Raw genomic sequence first — 16123 nt, 5'->3', positions numbered from 1 at the left:
AAAAGGACAAAAGCAAGGAGGTTAGCCTTCTGAAGACCCTGGATCCATGAGTTTGCAGGTATGCCCAGCACTGTGTTAATGACCGTGAGGAATGGAAAACTAATATAGCAGAGTATAGTAACAGAGACAAAACTAAAATTCTCATCAACATGAAAATAAAGTTATTCAATTGTCAAATCCTGATTATAAATTTTTTATACTTTACCCATCAGAAGCAAAATGAGATGAACAATAAAAGCCTGTAGCATGTCTGACGAAGAAAATTCAACGTAGCTGAATTTTCAACGTTTCTAACATCTTACCTTATCATTTCAAGACAAAGCTGGACTGTATCAGGTTAGTTAGTGTTGTAACATAATTTTATGTAATTTCAAGAATCAATAATTTGTGTTTCCTTTCTCTACAGTTACTTGATTTTGGAACATAGTGATCCATGCAAATCTCAACACATGGAAAGAGGAATTGCAAATATATCGCATACCCAATAGCCCCTTCCCTAGGCCAGGAGGTGATATCACCAATTTGTTCTGTGGCTTTTCAGGTAAGCCCTGACTTGAGGCTTATTCTCAACGCAGTGTTTCCAGTAGTTGCTACTAAGCAATTGGATGTGTAAGCAACATGAAACCTATCTGCCATTCCTGCATTAGACAGAATTTTGAAATCACTATAAATAAGGATTGAGAGCTGGTAGGCTAGCATATGAAGTCTTCATGAACCTTGAGCTCTAGGCTTAGAGGATGCAAAGAACAGAACAGATCAGATTTATAGAAAAGAGAACAGCAGAAATTCGATACAAAGAACTAACGCAAGTAAGGGGACAAAATGGGAAAGAAGCTTGGCAAATCTAGGACAGAAGAGGAGACTGGTTTGCCTCACATAGATAACAATGATAAGTGATAACATAGTGATAACTGATATCATCTTTTATTGTTGTCAATGTCAGTATAGCTCAAAAACAGTCTTAACATTTTACTTTCTGTGGGCAACGATTGGTGTTAAAAAACAAAAGCACACACAACCCTTTTTCTTATCATAAAAATGTTAAAAATTTCTTTTAAAAAAAAATCCTAAGAAAAATTTTGGCTTTGTGTGGCAGCTGGTAAAATTCCTGAAGAGGAGGGTAATAGTAATAACAATATAACATTTATTAAAACCTTTTAGTACTAAGCACTTAAATGAATTATGCCGTGTAAGCCTTTAATATCCTATAATGTAGATAATCTATTCTTCCTCCATTTTGTAGATGACGTAACTGTTGTCTAGTTTCAAGACGTCTTCCAAATTTTTATTTTTTAGTAACCACTAGCAGAGGAGTAGGGAAAAGTTAGCCCTATACTTATCACAATTATCAAAGCAAAAAAAAACAGAAAATTGTTGGACATATATATGCCCAGTTTTAACATATAAAGATGTTTGTTAAATACATGCGATTACCTGTTGTTGTTTTTTTGGCTATGAGTTTTTAATAAATGTATACATATATGGATTAAAATTATGAATGAATTTTAGAGATAAAAATTTACCATTTCCCACCCAACTTCTCACACTGGACTCCCTGAAAGTTACTATGGCAATGAAGTATGTATTCACTTATTTTTGCTCTCATTTTATAAACTATTTAGTTGCCCTCACCAACAGATGAATAGGCACGTTCCAAGTGGAGATTTTCCTCGTCCAAGCTGAGTAAATGTATTTCAACGTTAAGTGATAACTGGATATGATCTATTCTATGACACTGGATATGATCACCAGAGAATGATACTATCCTATCATGGGAGGAGTGTATATTTTTGTTAAAGAAAACAGCCCTCAGCTTACCTTCCTGGTGCAGTTCAACAGTTTTAATGTGCCCTGGGAGACTACTGATAAGTGGTGCTTTAATTCCTCATGGATATTCGTGTTAAGAAAGTGCTTCAACTTGCGAGCAGCAGTTTTTAAAAACGTAGCTTCCTATTACAGAAAAAAATCACAAGGGCTATGGTTCAAATAAAATATTAAGAAATGATAAGCTTTCTTAAGGATTCTAAAGCCAGAACTGTATTGCTAAGGAATGCCCCACCCCCACCCAGGCTTTCTATGTCGGTTAGTCACATGACTGACAACTAGGCTGAAACTGTTTAGCTCCTAGGTGACAGTCTGAAGTGCCTAGAACTCGGTTTAATGATTATCTGACTTTTTCAATTCTCTTTCTCTTTTGTATATGAGTGGTCTTACCACATACGGGCGAACACACCACAAGTTTATTTCATTTCAAACAAGATAACCAAAGGAGAAGTCGCCTAGAAGCAACAATAATGAAAGGTATGTGTGATTTTACTTGTTGTTATTAATTTTGCACCTTTGGAGCTATGGGTGAATAGCTGGCGATAAGGGTCATATTCACCTAAAACAAGTTTTTCAGATATTTAAGAAATTTTAAAAAAGAATGTATGGATATACTATTAAAAGTCCTGAGGTTACCTCAGCTATTATGAGTTTTATAAAAGACTGTTGAATACCATACTAGTTTTTGTAGAAAGAAATGTCACAAACTTTTTTTTGGAAGTTTTGTAAGTTGTATTATTATACCAACTAGAAGTGGTAGTGGTGTGAAGGTTAGCAAATATTGAAAGAAAAATTTTCAAGATGCCTACAACTAAATTATGCCCATAACTTATGTTTATGTGTGTGCAAGCAATCACTCTAACAAGTACTTTCCTGCATAAAAATTTCAGAAATAAGAGATGTGTGTCTTTGAATTCAGCAGTTCTTCTAGTGTTTTCTAGGTGAAAAATAAAATGCTTAAATAAAAAAAAATAATCAAATAAGCACAGGGCTATTTGTAAAATAAAGTATAAAGAAGACCATAGTATAACTTAATAGATCAGTGGGAACTAGCTGGTTAGAACAACAACAAAAAAATGTTATTAATATAATTAATATAATTATCTAACAGAGAGATACAAAAAATATAGGTTTCTGTGAAATCAAACTCAAGTGACATATAAAACTGCAAATAATTATCATTACCTTATCATCATCACATGAATGCTTTTTAAAAAAGTTATGTTCATTATTCAGGCAATTGCTATCATTTTCTCCTATCGGTGCCTGTAATAAATAATATAAAATTATATGATTAAACTGGGGACTTTTCTAATATGTAGTAATTATAAAAATAACAATGTTTAATACTTGGTATTTATATGTACATTTTAAGGAAATAACTTTAGCTCTGCTTAGGTGACTAGGCATGAAGAATAGTTTTCTATAGTTGAAGAATAAACAATTATATACACAAACCCTCACATATGTAGAGCTCCCCCAGATTCCACAGTTTAATCCCAAAAATTATTAAGAGAATCTAGCCCATTTGGGCAAATAAAAGGACCTACTTTAGAAGTTATACTATACAGACAAAATACTATAAATTTTGAAATCATGAAGTTGAGATGCATTCAAGAGGTTATTTGGTCCAATTTTCTGCCACTATCCAACAAAAACAAAGGGAATTTACATTAGAATGAAGGAAAAACCTCTTGACATTGAGAATAAAGTTTAAAGTCATTCTATAGCATTTTTAACAATCCAATTTGTCTGGGATGTTTGAGGTAGAATTTTGCTAAGAAATGATGGAATTGAATGTGTGTGCATTGTAATGTGGGAGTGGAGGGGCAGACTGGTACATTCTCACATTTAATTTCTAAGGAATGTGGTACTAGAAGGTGGGGATTGCCCAAATCAAGAATTTAGTTCAGATACTAGGAAGAATTTTCTAAGGATTCAGATTCTCTTATGCATAGGGTTGGACAAGCTCTGTCCAGCAAACTAGCAATTCCGTGCTATCAGAGCTTCTAGAAAGACGTCAAGCAATCTTAGCCTGGATGTTGTCACAAAAGAAACAGGATAAAAAGTGGAATAATGGCAGGATTTAGTCATGGGCCTCTGAGCTTCATCTCCCTCTAGTCATCTGCAAAAAGCGTAAGTGCTCTCTGGGTCTATTCTGACTTGAAACGAATGTACTCTGTTTTACCGACAGGAATTACTGTCTGAACATATACTCATTCATGTAACCATACGACAGTAACTACGGACCAATTTGCAAGGTCCTCTGCCAAGCCCTATGGGGAAACAAAGATAAGAAAACAGTCCCATTTCTTGTGCCATTTGATATAAAGGGAGGGTGCTGCATCCACTGGACATTGTTACATCACTCCTTATCTTTGGAAAAGAATGCTTTTGTAAACAAAAGATTTGTTAGTACCAACCACCTCAGTAATACTGCAAATAATCTCAAGTGCAAATAGATATATTTTCTAAAGCTCTCCTCATGTTGCTTTCATGCACATTCCTAAAATGGTAGTAGAGAATTAATATTTGCCTATAAAATCATTTTCCTATTGACTTCCATTTAACCCCAAGAAGGATAATAAACCATGCATACATTTCTCTTTGATAGACAGACAAATGTGCAGCTAATCTGTGTGATGTTTTACAATTTATCAAAAATATTATATGAAATATGTCCAGAACTCGTACCAATTTCTTGGAGAATTTAACAAATCGCATGACACATAAATTTTTGAAAAGCCAAAGCCATATTGGTTAAGGCATTGCTCCAGGTATTAAAGAACTCAATTTTGGCAGATACAGATAGATAATGTTGTACCAATTGATTTGTTTGCCAAGTGTTTGCTACAATATATAGAGATGTTCATTATACACTTAAAAGGTTGACTCATACACAAGTTACAATTATTATTAACTAGTTGACTTTAGCGCATTTTATGAATAAATTTAACGTAAGTGTATATGAGTGCCAACTACAGTTGCTTTCTGAAATTTCTATTCCAACCCTGCAAGAAGGATAAGATTATGGAATGAATCATGGCATTGGAAACAACCTTATATATCCACTGTTTAACAAATAGTAGAATTACTTCACCAATAATAGTTTCTTACAAGCATCTTGACATATCTGAAGATCTTCGTATCGATTATGAATATGGAAAATTACAAGAGAAAAGCCAATGTCACATTGACTCTGAACTACAAAATTTTCTAGTATAAAATATTATGTTATATACGTTGTTCCTAAAATATATGTCCTTTCAGTTTTTAGAATTATATCTTCTTTCATTTCAGTAGAGTTTTCTTGTATCTTTGAATTTTTTTCCATTGTAACAATCTCTTCTTCAGAAACACTAATTATGTATACAATGACTTTTTTATTTCACTTTTTCTTTTACATATTTGTCTTTGATTTTTTAAATTCCATTTTGTATGGTTTTTCTCCATCATGTTTTCTATATACCTCTTTCTAACAGAGCAATCATTTCTGGTTTTTATTTTATTCTCCACTATCCCCCCTAAATTTAGAGAGCTCCCTGTCATTTTTCTGTATCTCTCCTCTAAACTCTTTTTAATTTGGTTTCTTAGAAAGTGTTAAGAATAAAATTGTTGACATTTTTACTGCTTTCATGGATAAGTAATCTATGATCTGAATTCTTCATTTTCCTTATTTATGTACTCATTTGATTATTTATGTGTTCATTTGTTCATTTATTTAGGTAGTATCAATACACAGTGCTTCCTCTTTGATTTTCCAATTATTTTTTGAAGGGATGCTAAAAATAGAGGTTGTTCGGTCAGTATTTAACTACTCCATTGGAGGATGTCTTCATTTCCTAGGGCTGCTCTAACAAACGGTACCAAAAACTTGGTGGCTCAAAACAATAGAAGCTTATTCTCTCACAGTGCTGGAGGCCAGGAGTCCAAATCAAGATGTCAGCTGGAGACTCCAGCGGAGAACTTGTTGTTGGCCTTTTCTATCATCTGGTGGCTGCCAGCATTCCTTGGTATTTCTTGGCTTGTGGCCACAGGACTCCAGTCTCTGCCTCCATCTTCATATCTCTTTCTTCCTTGTGAATGTTTGTCAAGTCTACCTCACTCTCTCTTATGAGGACACTTGTGATGGTATTTGTGGATAGTCCAGGATAATCTCACCATGTCCAAATCCTTAATCATATCTGCCAAGACTCGTGGTCCTTATAAATTTCCAGGGGTTAGAACCTAATATCTCTGGGTGGCCATTATTCAGCCCACTACAGAGAAGCATTTCTCTGCCCGTGGATGTTGCATTTCAACAAAAGACATTGCTTTGGGTCGTGGATATTAGCCAACTGTACAAGAGCAGAGGCTTGAAATATATCTGCACAACTGAGTTCGACCCCCTGGACTTTGTCTCTCAACAGAGGAGAATAAGCCTCTGGTAGCAGCTTCTGCTCTTTCTCTATTACCGCATAATAAATTACCACACACAAAAAATTAGCAGCTTCAAGCAACACACTATCATGTACAGTTTCTGAGGGGAAGACATTTGGGAGGAAATTAACTGGGGGCTTCCGGCTCCGCGTCAGGGTGTTAGCCACGTCTGTAGGCACCTCAGGCTTGACTGTGGCTAGAGGATCAATCCCCTCTCCTGATGCCACATTCCCACAGCTATTGGCAGGAGGCCTCAATTTCTCACCCCTGGGCCTCTCCATAGGCTTCACTACATGTCCTTACAAGATGGTAGCTGGCTTCCCCCCAAGCATACAATTCAAGAGAGAGAAAGGAGGAGGCCTCCATGCCTTTTACGCTTTAGTCTTGGAAGCCACACACTACTGCTTCCTTCTTATTCTGCTGGTTCGAAGTGTCACTAATTCTGGTCTATACTCAAGGGGAAGGAAGTTAAATTCCACCTCTTGAAAGGAGGAGTGTCAAAGGATTTGTGAGCATATGTTAAAACGACCACACCACTGCTCTGCCATCCTGTGACCCAGAGGAAGCATGTGGAAACGATCGGCCCAGCCCACTCGCATACCTGTGAATCTGAGAGACATGCATATTGCTAATGCTTTTGTGGCTGTTTGTTGTGAAGTGAAAGCTTCCTGACACAGAATTTTTGCTTTTTGGATCAATTAACTGTCCAAATATAAGGTGGGAAGGAGCAAGTGTAATGCATTAGGGCAGCCAGCACCTTCCGTTCAAGTACGTTGCTTCAGAACACATTCTTACCCATTTGCTATATTCTGTGTCACGGACAGAGTTCTCCTCTTAATGTTTTCATGTTTTTTCTTTTCCTTTCAAAAGAGAAGGTCAGTATGGCTCACAGTCAATCTTCATGGTCCCATATGCTGTGCTATGTGAACTAATGTCTATTTATTCCTGATAAATAATTCTGGTCAGCAGCTACGTAACTGACTGCTGTTTCTTTTCGATTCTCCTTCTGTTCATTTTTTAGCTCTGGTTCTAAGGATTGGGGTTTTGACAGAAAAGAGAGATTCATATCATTCTCTGAAGGTGAACTTGGTTCCTGCAGGGATAGTCTTCACTTCTGATCATCACTGTCACAACCCATCCAGGGCCCAACGCCTTGTACCACATAGAGACTCATTTGGAGGACCTTTGTGAAAAATGTGAGACTTATTTCTGATGAAATCTGTAATCTGTATGAAATTTGAAAAGGTATGTATTTTAAAAACAGCATGAATGTTCTTGGAATGCTATTTCAAATGGTACAAATTTTACTATTCGTCAAGTAGCTTAGCAGATTGTAGTATGAACTGGTAGTTGATTCCTAATTTAAATAAAAATTCATTCATTTATTCTTCAGTCAAATACTTGCTGAGCATCTATTATGTGCCACGTAATAGTGGAGATAGAGCTGTGATCAAAATCAGAGATGGTTCCTTCTTTCAAGAAGTGTCCTATCTGGTGGTAAAGACAGACATCAATCCAAGAGCCACAATCAAATCTCAATTTAATAGCTGTTATGAATAAAAGGTATATACTCCCATGAAAGCCTATGCAAGAAGCATTTTACTTAGAAACTGCATTGAAGACTTCCCTGAAAAAGGAACTCTTCAACTGAGATCTAAAGCGTAAGTGAACTCAAGAAAGGAAATAAAGGAGGATTTAAGATGTAGAAAACAGCATGTATGGTTGCATTTAAGTGGGAGGGAACAACAGCAGGTATGCTTCTGGAAAGAAGGAAGCAATGGAAAGCTGGAAAGCAAGCAACAGAAATCATGGTTCCACATGAAACCAGAGGTACTGGAAGAGATAAAATTATTCAGAGGCTTAAGCCATGTGAAGGAGCTTTGTCTTGATCCTAAAATCAACAATTAATGACTAAAGATGCTTCTCAAAGATCACATGACTAACAGCATAGTCAATGGTTTGGGAGGGTTCAACTTACCACTTACTATGACACTACAGTGGCCAAGGAACAGACAAATAGATCAACGGAACAGACTAGAAGCCCAGAAATAATCCACATAAATATAGTCAACGGACCTTTGACAAACGAGTAAAGGCAAGACAATGGAACACTGATAGTCCCTTCAACAAACAGTGCTGGAATAAATGGGACATCTACATGCAAAGGAATGAATCTAGACAGAGATCTGACACAAAAAAAGGAACTTAAAATGGATCACAGTCCTAGATACAAAACAATAATGCTCCTAGAAGGTATCAGACGAGAAAACTTGGATGACCTTGGTATGGCAATGGCTTAAATGCAAGTCCAAAGGCACGATGCATGAAAGGAATAACTGACCATCAGGACTTCACTGAAATCAAAACTTCAAAATATATACGTATCTATCTCTACCTCTTCTCCCTGGTTATAGAACTATCTATATCTACCTGTCTATCTATCTATCTATCTTTCTGTCTATCTGTCTATCTATCTATCTATCTATCTATCTATCTATCTATCTATCTATCTATCTATCTATCTATGGGATGTGAACATGTATAATATATGCAAGTCAAAAAATTAAGTTCATGAACTTATCCTAGAAAAAGTGCTACATGCCTCATTGCTGAATATCACTACGGTCACCTTCAAAGTACTTCCCTTGGGAAGCTATGCGCCGATGCCAGCATCTAGTGCACCCTTCAAAGCAATTTTGGAACTCTTTTTCTGGAATGGCCATCAGAGCTGTCGACGTATAACCCTTGATGTCCTGAATGTCATCAAAATGTCTTTCTTTCAATATTTCCTTTGTCTTTGGGTAAAGAAAGAAGTCATTGGGGGCCAGATCAGGTGAGTAGGGAGGGGGTTCCAATACAGTTATTTGTTTGCTGGCCAAAAACTCCCTCACAGACAGAGCCGTGTGAGCTGGTGCATTGTCGTGATGCAAGAGCCATGAATTGTTGGCAAAAAGTTCAGGTCTTCTAATTTGTTCACGCAGCCTTTTCAGCACTTCAAAATAGTAAACTTGGTTAACTATTTGTCCAGTTGGTATAAATTCATAATGAATAATCCCTCTGATATCAAAAAAAGGTTAGCAACATCGTTGCAACAAGTTCGTGAACTTAATTGTCTGACCTCATATACTACTATAAGTTATGTAGTATATATTGTATAATATGATATAACACATGTAGTATAATATATAATACATGTATATTGTTTATATATAGTAGCACTGTCCATATCCATACTGTATCTTATATTATTTATACTATTTAGAGTATATATTACACACAAACACATATCTTTTTGAAAACAAAGTTTGCAAATTAAACTGTTTCAGGGACTTGCTTCCTAAAGTTGTTTACATAGACAGGTGGGGAATCAACAGAATATTAACACGCTATCATTTAATGACTGCATCTGTGATTACACTTGCAGCCACAATGACTGATTTCTTAAGAATCTAAGTGTTTTTAAACGGTAGCATTCCACCCAGAGGGACTTCACTGCTGAGACAAGGTAAGTACAACAGGTCCTCAAGTGACATCGTTTCATTCAACATCATTTCATTATAACATTGATGAGAGGCTCTAGGAGTTTAACTCTTGTTTAGATCAATTAGCTTACAGTAAAATCGGTTTCGTTAGATGTCATTCTGCCAAAGTGCCAAGAACCTATTGCTGACATTAAATGAGGACTTACTGGACCAACCAGAAGTGGTGTGTATATACACATATGTATATAACCTTCTTTTATATTAATGCTTGTGTTTGTGTGGAATTGGTTCCTATAATTGAGATTTGCTGACAAATATTATATATTTGTTAAAAAAATGATTCAGATTCCACCAGCAAATAAAGGAGCACCAGATGTTGTCAACCTTTAAATGTTTACCAATTCCAATATTTGACATTTGTGCCTCGCTCTAGCGTGAATTTGTGTTTCCATGACAACTACAGGATCAGTATGACTTCATGTTGACAGTTTGTGTTCCCTTTATACGAATAGCCTGTTCTTATCTACTTTCTTAGGTTGTTTGTCTTTTAAATGATCCGTTTTTACATTTCATAATAGGAATTCTTTTTAACTTTCTATGTTTTATTTCAGGTGTATCCCTCAAATAATGCATATTTTTATAAAGTTAGTCTTATTTAATTGGATAGTTTAAAATAATTCATATTTACTGTCAGATATTATTAGACTTCTTATTTTACAAACTTTGTTTTATAATTTTGGTATATGAATTTTAGTATATAAAAGACAATTCTTTTAGAAGTGTTTTCCAAAAAATATTAAAATCGTATTCTCTCTCAATATAAACAGCAAATGTATTTATTGTCATTTTAAGAAGAGGGATTCATCATCTTTTTTACTTTCAGTCCTTCTGTAACCACATGCTTTGCATATTATTTGTTTTTAGGTGAAATGTGTTATGGCAGTGCTTCTGTATTACAATAACTATCTAGACATCACTAAATAGTTCAGTATTTAATAATAGTCATTTCATGTCACCATTTATTTATAAATATCTTGTCCAGCTGGAGTAATTTGAGAGTCAGCTCTTTGTTGTTATTGTTTTAGATAAGGAAGTTGTATCCTTGCTGACCTCTCTATATATTTATTTTCTTGGCACATTCAATAATACCTACCTAGGTATAGGATTGTGGCTTTATGCTCTTGATTACAAATCTCAGAAGAAATTGGCCAACTGGAGGTACAAATTGGTGAAAACCCGGAAGGTAGCCTAATTTTCCTTTATTAGGCTCCCTATTCTTCCAGGAAGAATGCTTGCTTGAAAAATTTCTCCTTGGTATATACCCTAGTATTTGTCTCATACTATTACTGTTGATTCATAATCAACAGATTTTTTTTTAACGCAAAAATAGATCTCTCTTCAATTCTGAAATTTTTGCTTCTATTTCATCTGTTATTTTTTTTCTTCAGAATCATTTATTCTTTGTAGATTAGCCTCTGGATTCTGTCTATGTTATCAATATCAATTACCTTCTCTTAATTGTATATATGCACATATACGTACACAGATTAATAGGTGTGTGTGTGTGTGTGTGTGTGTGTGTGTGTGTGTGTGACAGAGAGAGAGAGAGAGAGAGAGAGAGAGAGAGAGAGGTAAAAAGATAATATTGTATAGTTAGTTATATAAAGCCTTTGCTTTTTCTTTTGGGGAGACTTTACATGTGTGTCTATGCAATGATTACAACATAAAATCACTCTTCTTTTTCTACACACGTTATTATATGCCTTTGACCGCCTACCTGATGGAGATGAATTCTCAAAGCCCCGTGTGATTTCTGAAATCCCCTGGTATTGTCTAACGTGTGCTCTTCAATCAGCCCCTCAAGTTCTTCCAGTTGGTCCCCTCAACTTGCTGTCAACACCTGCCTCTTGAGATGATGACCTTATGAAATCACTACTTTCCGGGGTAAAGCTGTTTTTCTAGTGACAACCACTAATGTACCCACTCGTGGTGTGAAGAGGGACCCTGTCCCTTAAATCCAAAGCATGTTCCTGGGTGTTGGATCCAAACACTCCCAGTGTAAAGACACTGTAGTTTTCTTGACACATCTTACCTATTCCTCCCCTTTTCATTACTGAGCAGTCAGGTGTGTGTTTGTTTCTCTGTTTTCTGGAACTTAATTCTACTGTGACCTCTCTGCTGGGCTTTGATTGGTCTAATACTTAGATACTAAGTCAGTAACGGGTATCCCAGAGCAATTTGTCAAATAACCGAAATCTAAAGTAATCAGGGCTTTGGCATTCCACTGGCATAAGGGTCGTTTCATAGGTAATCTAATCAGAGTTTGGCTTGGAATCTGATTCATTAGTTATAGACAAGAGAATGACCATTCTTCTGCATGTGACAGAAGCAAGAAACTCTGGTTGCTACTGGCAAGCCACAGCATGAAGCCACATGACACATGGAGAAATGCAGTGTGAAAACAATTGTAGAGAAATAGAACTGAAATTCTGACTAAGCCACAGCTGGAAGCTCCCAACTGCTGGACTTTTCACTGAGGTAAGCCACCAACACTTACTGAGGTAAGGGTTTCACGTCACTTATGTTCAGTTTTCCAATACTTGTGAGTGAAAGCGTGCTGATAAAGCTTCTCCAGCCTGGAGGATTTCATAACCGAGACTCTGGATTCTGGCTGCTCTAAAACAGTCCTCTCCTGGTACAGCTACATTTACCAATGAAAATCTGGGGCCTGCTCCTGCCTACCTTCATATGGGCAGCACAAGTTCACCTTTAGCATTAAAATAGCTCTAGTCCTCTCCTGAGATTTTTACAGGAATGTATTTCTGGCCCCAAAAAGAAGGAAGTTTCTCCTCCTCCCGTTTAAAAAAGAAAAAAAAAAAAAAAAAGATCTGTCACATTTCCAGGAATGTCTTCTTCCTAGAATGACTGGGCAAAGAGTACTGAACACAACAACGGTCACCACAATCATTATACCCTATAATCCCAGACAAAGCATTTTCACAAATAGACTAGGGAAAATTAACAATTGGCAGAGTTAGCATACAAACAGGTTTGCTCAGTTACAAAGCCCATGATTTTTCTACTGTACCAAGTCTGCCATCTAAATAATGTGAACTTGATTAAAAACTTTCAATCAACAAAGTTTAATAAAAGGGTTGAGAGTGTAAGTTCTAGGCAAAAAAAAGAAAACATATTATTTTCTAAATGCTGAATCCTGTCCACTTGACATAGCTTACAATCCTTTTTGTTGGCTTATTATGTGTCTCCTTAAAATATTTATTGGCTGTACATACATATTCATATTTTATGCAAAAATAGACTGATAACTGCCTTAATAGAATCAAGATAAAATACTACAAAGGAAAGATTACTTTTGACTGCTCTTATGAATGGAATATAACCTGAGCTCAATCCCAAAGGGTACTTAAATTTGAGCAAGTGAATATTTGCGGAGAAAGACAGGAAGAAAGAAATTCCAAAATGAGAGAGCACAGCGCAAAGGCACGGCAGTACAAAAATGTGGGGCTTATTTGGGAAATAGGAAGTAGTCCAGTTTGGTTGTGGTGCAGGGAGGGTTAGGGGCAACGCAGAGTGGTAATTAGGCTACAAAGGCAGACTGGGGGCAGCTTATGCTTCCCGAAAGCCCAGATGAGGGATTAGCTCCCATGCAGTAAACAAGGAGTGGTCACCTATGGAAAGTTGCTGGGCACGATTTCAACTCTGCCTACCTTGATTAGTAGACGTCGGGGAAGTTCATACTGTTTTACTCACGGTGGTGCTATGTCCTTTGACTGGAGAATCAAATGAGGTGGTGGGTAGATGTAAATCACAGAGAAATACAGTGTGAGGAGGTAGATGTAAATCACGTGAGAAATACAGAAGAATCAGAAGGAAAACAGTTGGTAAGAATTCTGATTGATAGGAAATGTACACCTGGGGCAAGCCCAGCTGAATAAAGGTACTGGCTCCAGTTTGGAGATAATGGCATTAGGTAAGCAGGCAATCTCTAGTTGGGAATAGTCACTGGGACACACTTGATACATTAATCAAATACAGACTTATGTTCTCAAACTTCTACCAAAATGTTAGGAGAAAGAAAACATACAAAACCCATACAAATATTTGTGCATTGGACTGTGCTTGCCCTGTCTAATCTTTTGGATTCTTCTCTTTTGAGAATTCATCCTCAATGGACAGGTTTTGAGAAGATGTCACATATTTGCAAAGACTAAAACAACACATCCTTATCAAACCCTGTTTTCCTGTCCTCCCGTCATCTCCAGCTCAACATTGTAAGTTAACAAAATGGTGGGGGAAGAGCAGCTAAAATTTTTTGGCTTTAGCATTTATTGTTTTTTATTAAATAAATAAATATAAATTATGCTCTGACATTCAAGAAATGGGAGATATTTAATACAGTAATTTAATAGCCGAAACATATGTCCTACTAAATTCTATGCTAAAAATCTAAGGTGACTATATAGTACTATTAACTCACTAGTCTAAGTTGATCAAAACTCTGAGGGGACAAAAGTTAGTTCCCCAGTCTTTCCGTTGACGAAGAGTAACCCGTATAAAGCAATTCTAATGAGATTTATTGTCACTTAACTTCTTCTCATTTAATTTACACTCATAATATAACAGGTTTTATATTGCATGTGTCCATAATACATAAACAACAGCAGAAATAGGAAGTTAAAGTCTTTAACAATTAAAATTGATGGTCATCCACTGTAAGAATAAAGAACACCAGTCTAAAACTAACATTGAAAATGACTATATTACCTAATATGTTGTTTCAAAATAATATCATAAAAGTGCCCCTAAAAATGCTTTTTATGCACAAGAGTTAGAAAACTGGTGACTGTGTTTCCATCTGTGAAAATGCCTCTATAGAATTTCTTTGATGAGGCTCAATTTAAGAATATCAATCAGCAAAAAGCATTAGAAACACGTATAGTGCTCTGAATATAGAACAAAGAAGGAACCACAAAAAGGTAATGAATTAATCTTAATTGTTAAACCCATTCTTTATCCTGTGTCAAGTTCCATATGCATTGGAGGCCTTTATCTGGAGGTGAATACTGGGGCTGCCAAAAAAATGTATCCAAGTGGACACTTGGGTCAACATTGCTCAAGCAGTGGCTTTCCATCATCAGAAGTGTCTGGACGCTGATGGGAACCACTTTGAGCACCTCTTGTAATTGCAGAAGTGAAGCGTGACTTGGGTTCATCTTTGTTATCGGTATATATTGAGTATTACAATTTTAATAGTTATTTTCTTTCTTAAAATGTGTATACTTTTTTTTGGCACCCTCTGTTTACATTTTCTATCCATGGGAGGCCTTTCCAGCTTTACCCACACACCCTAGATATTCTCCTTGTTTTTTTTCATTCATTTGTGTTCATCTAGGTTGGTTATATATGCTTGGGGATAGGAAATGGTGTTCTAGAAATATATGATTCAGCAACTGGCAGATTTCCTCAAATATCAGTGTTCACATCAAATGCAGATACTGAAGAATTACTGACAGCAGGCAGCATAGCCACCTGCAGTTGGTATAGTGCCACAAGTGAAAGATGGTGCCTATCTTATCGTGGGTATAGAGGAATGTTATTACGAGATTTATATAACAGTTTTGCTTAGGATATGCCTCTGTTTATTTTAAATAGACTGTAATCCGACATCCGGGCAATGGTGAGAACATTGAAACAGAGGTATGAATGACCTAATATTTCCACTAAGGGCATTCAGTAATTTTTCAGCAGGAATGGGTCTCAGAGATTATGCAAGCCCACGTTCTTATGTGATGAACGATTGATTTTTTAATGCCCTCCAGCAGCTAATGGACTTGTCCAAAGTCTCAAGCCAAAGTGGCAAAGCTGGGACTCTGACCCCAACATTTTCATTCCCAGACCTGCTGTCATCCTGTAGCTCTGCCCACAAGATGCAGCTCCTCCTCGAATTCCCTCAGCTGCTGAATGGCTACACTGAAACTGAGCAGTGGTTTTCTCAAGGGCCAGTTAGAAATGCGCGTAAGAGGATGCGGAGACGTCAAGGCTCCAGGCCGCAGCGGAGTTTGGTGTAGTTTCTATTTTTTTTTAATTTCATGAAAAGGTAAACATTTGAAAACCACAGTTACTGAGGATATGCTTCTAAGTTCTAGAAATGCAAAATTATCTTGTATACATTCAACTTTAAATAGAGTTTCACTCTCATAAATCAAGCAATTTATAGCCATTCAAAAACAGTACAGTTTTTTGTTTGCTGCTGCTTTTAAGGATGTGAAATAGAAAACTTAGAAAGGATTGTTGGAGACATATTATTTCTAAAAAATTAGAAGACCCACTGCTTTTTGAATGTTTATTACGTCCCAGGCATTGTTTCATGAGCTTTG

General features: G+C 36.3%; 1 protein-coding gene across 4 annotated transcripts in view; it reads right to left on the bottom strand.

Moving 5' to 3' along the window:
- The window catches only part of IL7 (interleukin 7), a 46010-nt gene that overhangs the window by 8662 nt on the left and 21225 nt on the right, over positions 1-16123 (bottom strand). For all 4 annotated transcript variants that reach the window (XR_016021676.1, XR_016021674.1, XR_016021675.1 and 1 more), the window contains exons 3-4: positions 3010-3090; positions 1819-1950 (exon numbers count right to left, since the gene is read on the bottom strand). Coding sequence is in view for 1 of the 4 variants with exons in the window: in XM_088799357.1 (XP_088655483.1) it covers positions 1819-1950; positions 3010-3090 (213 nt within the window). In the remaining 3 variants the exon portion in view is untranslated. The remainder of the gene's footprint in view (positions 1-1818; positions 1951-3009; positions 3091-16123) is intronic.

Source organism: Rhinolophus sinicus, chromosome 7, assembly GCF_057876585.1.
Source record: "Rhinolophus sinicus isolate RSI-liver-muscle chromosome 7, RSI-T2T, whole genome shotgun sequence".
Classification (NCBI taxonomy): domain Eukaryota; kingdom Metazoa; phylum Chordata; class Mammalia; order Chiroptera; family Rhinolophidae; genus Rhinolophus; species Rhinolophus sinicus.
The sequence above is the reverse complement of the archived record's forward strand: the minus strand, read 5'-3'. Positions and strand labels throughout refer to the sequence as shown.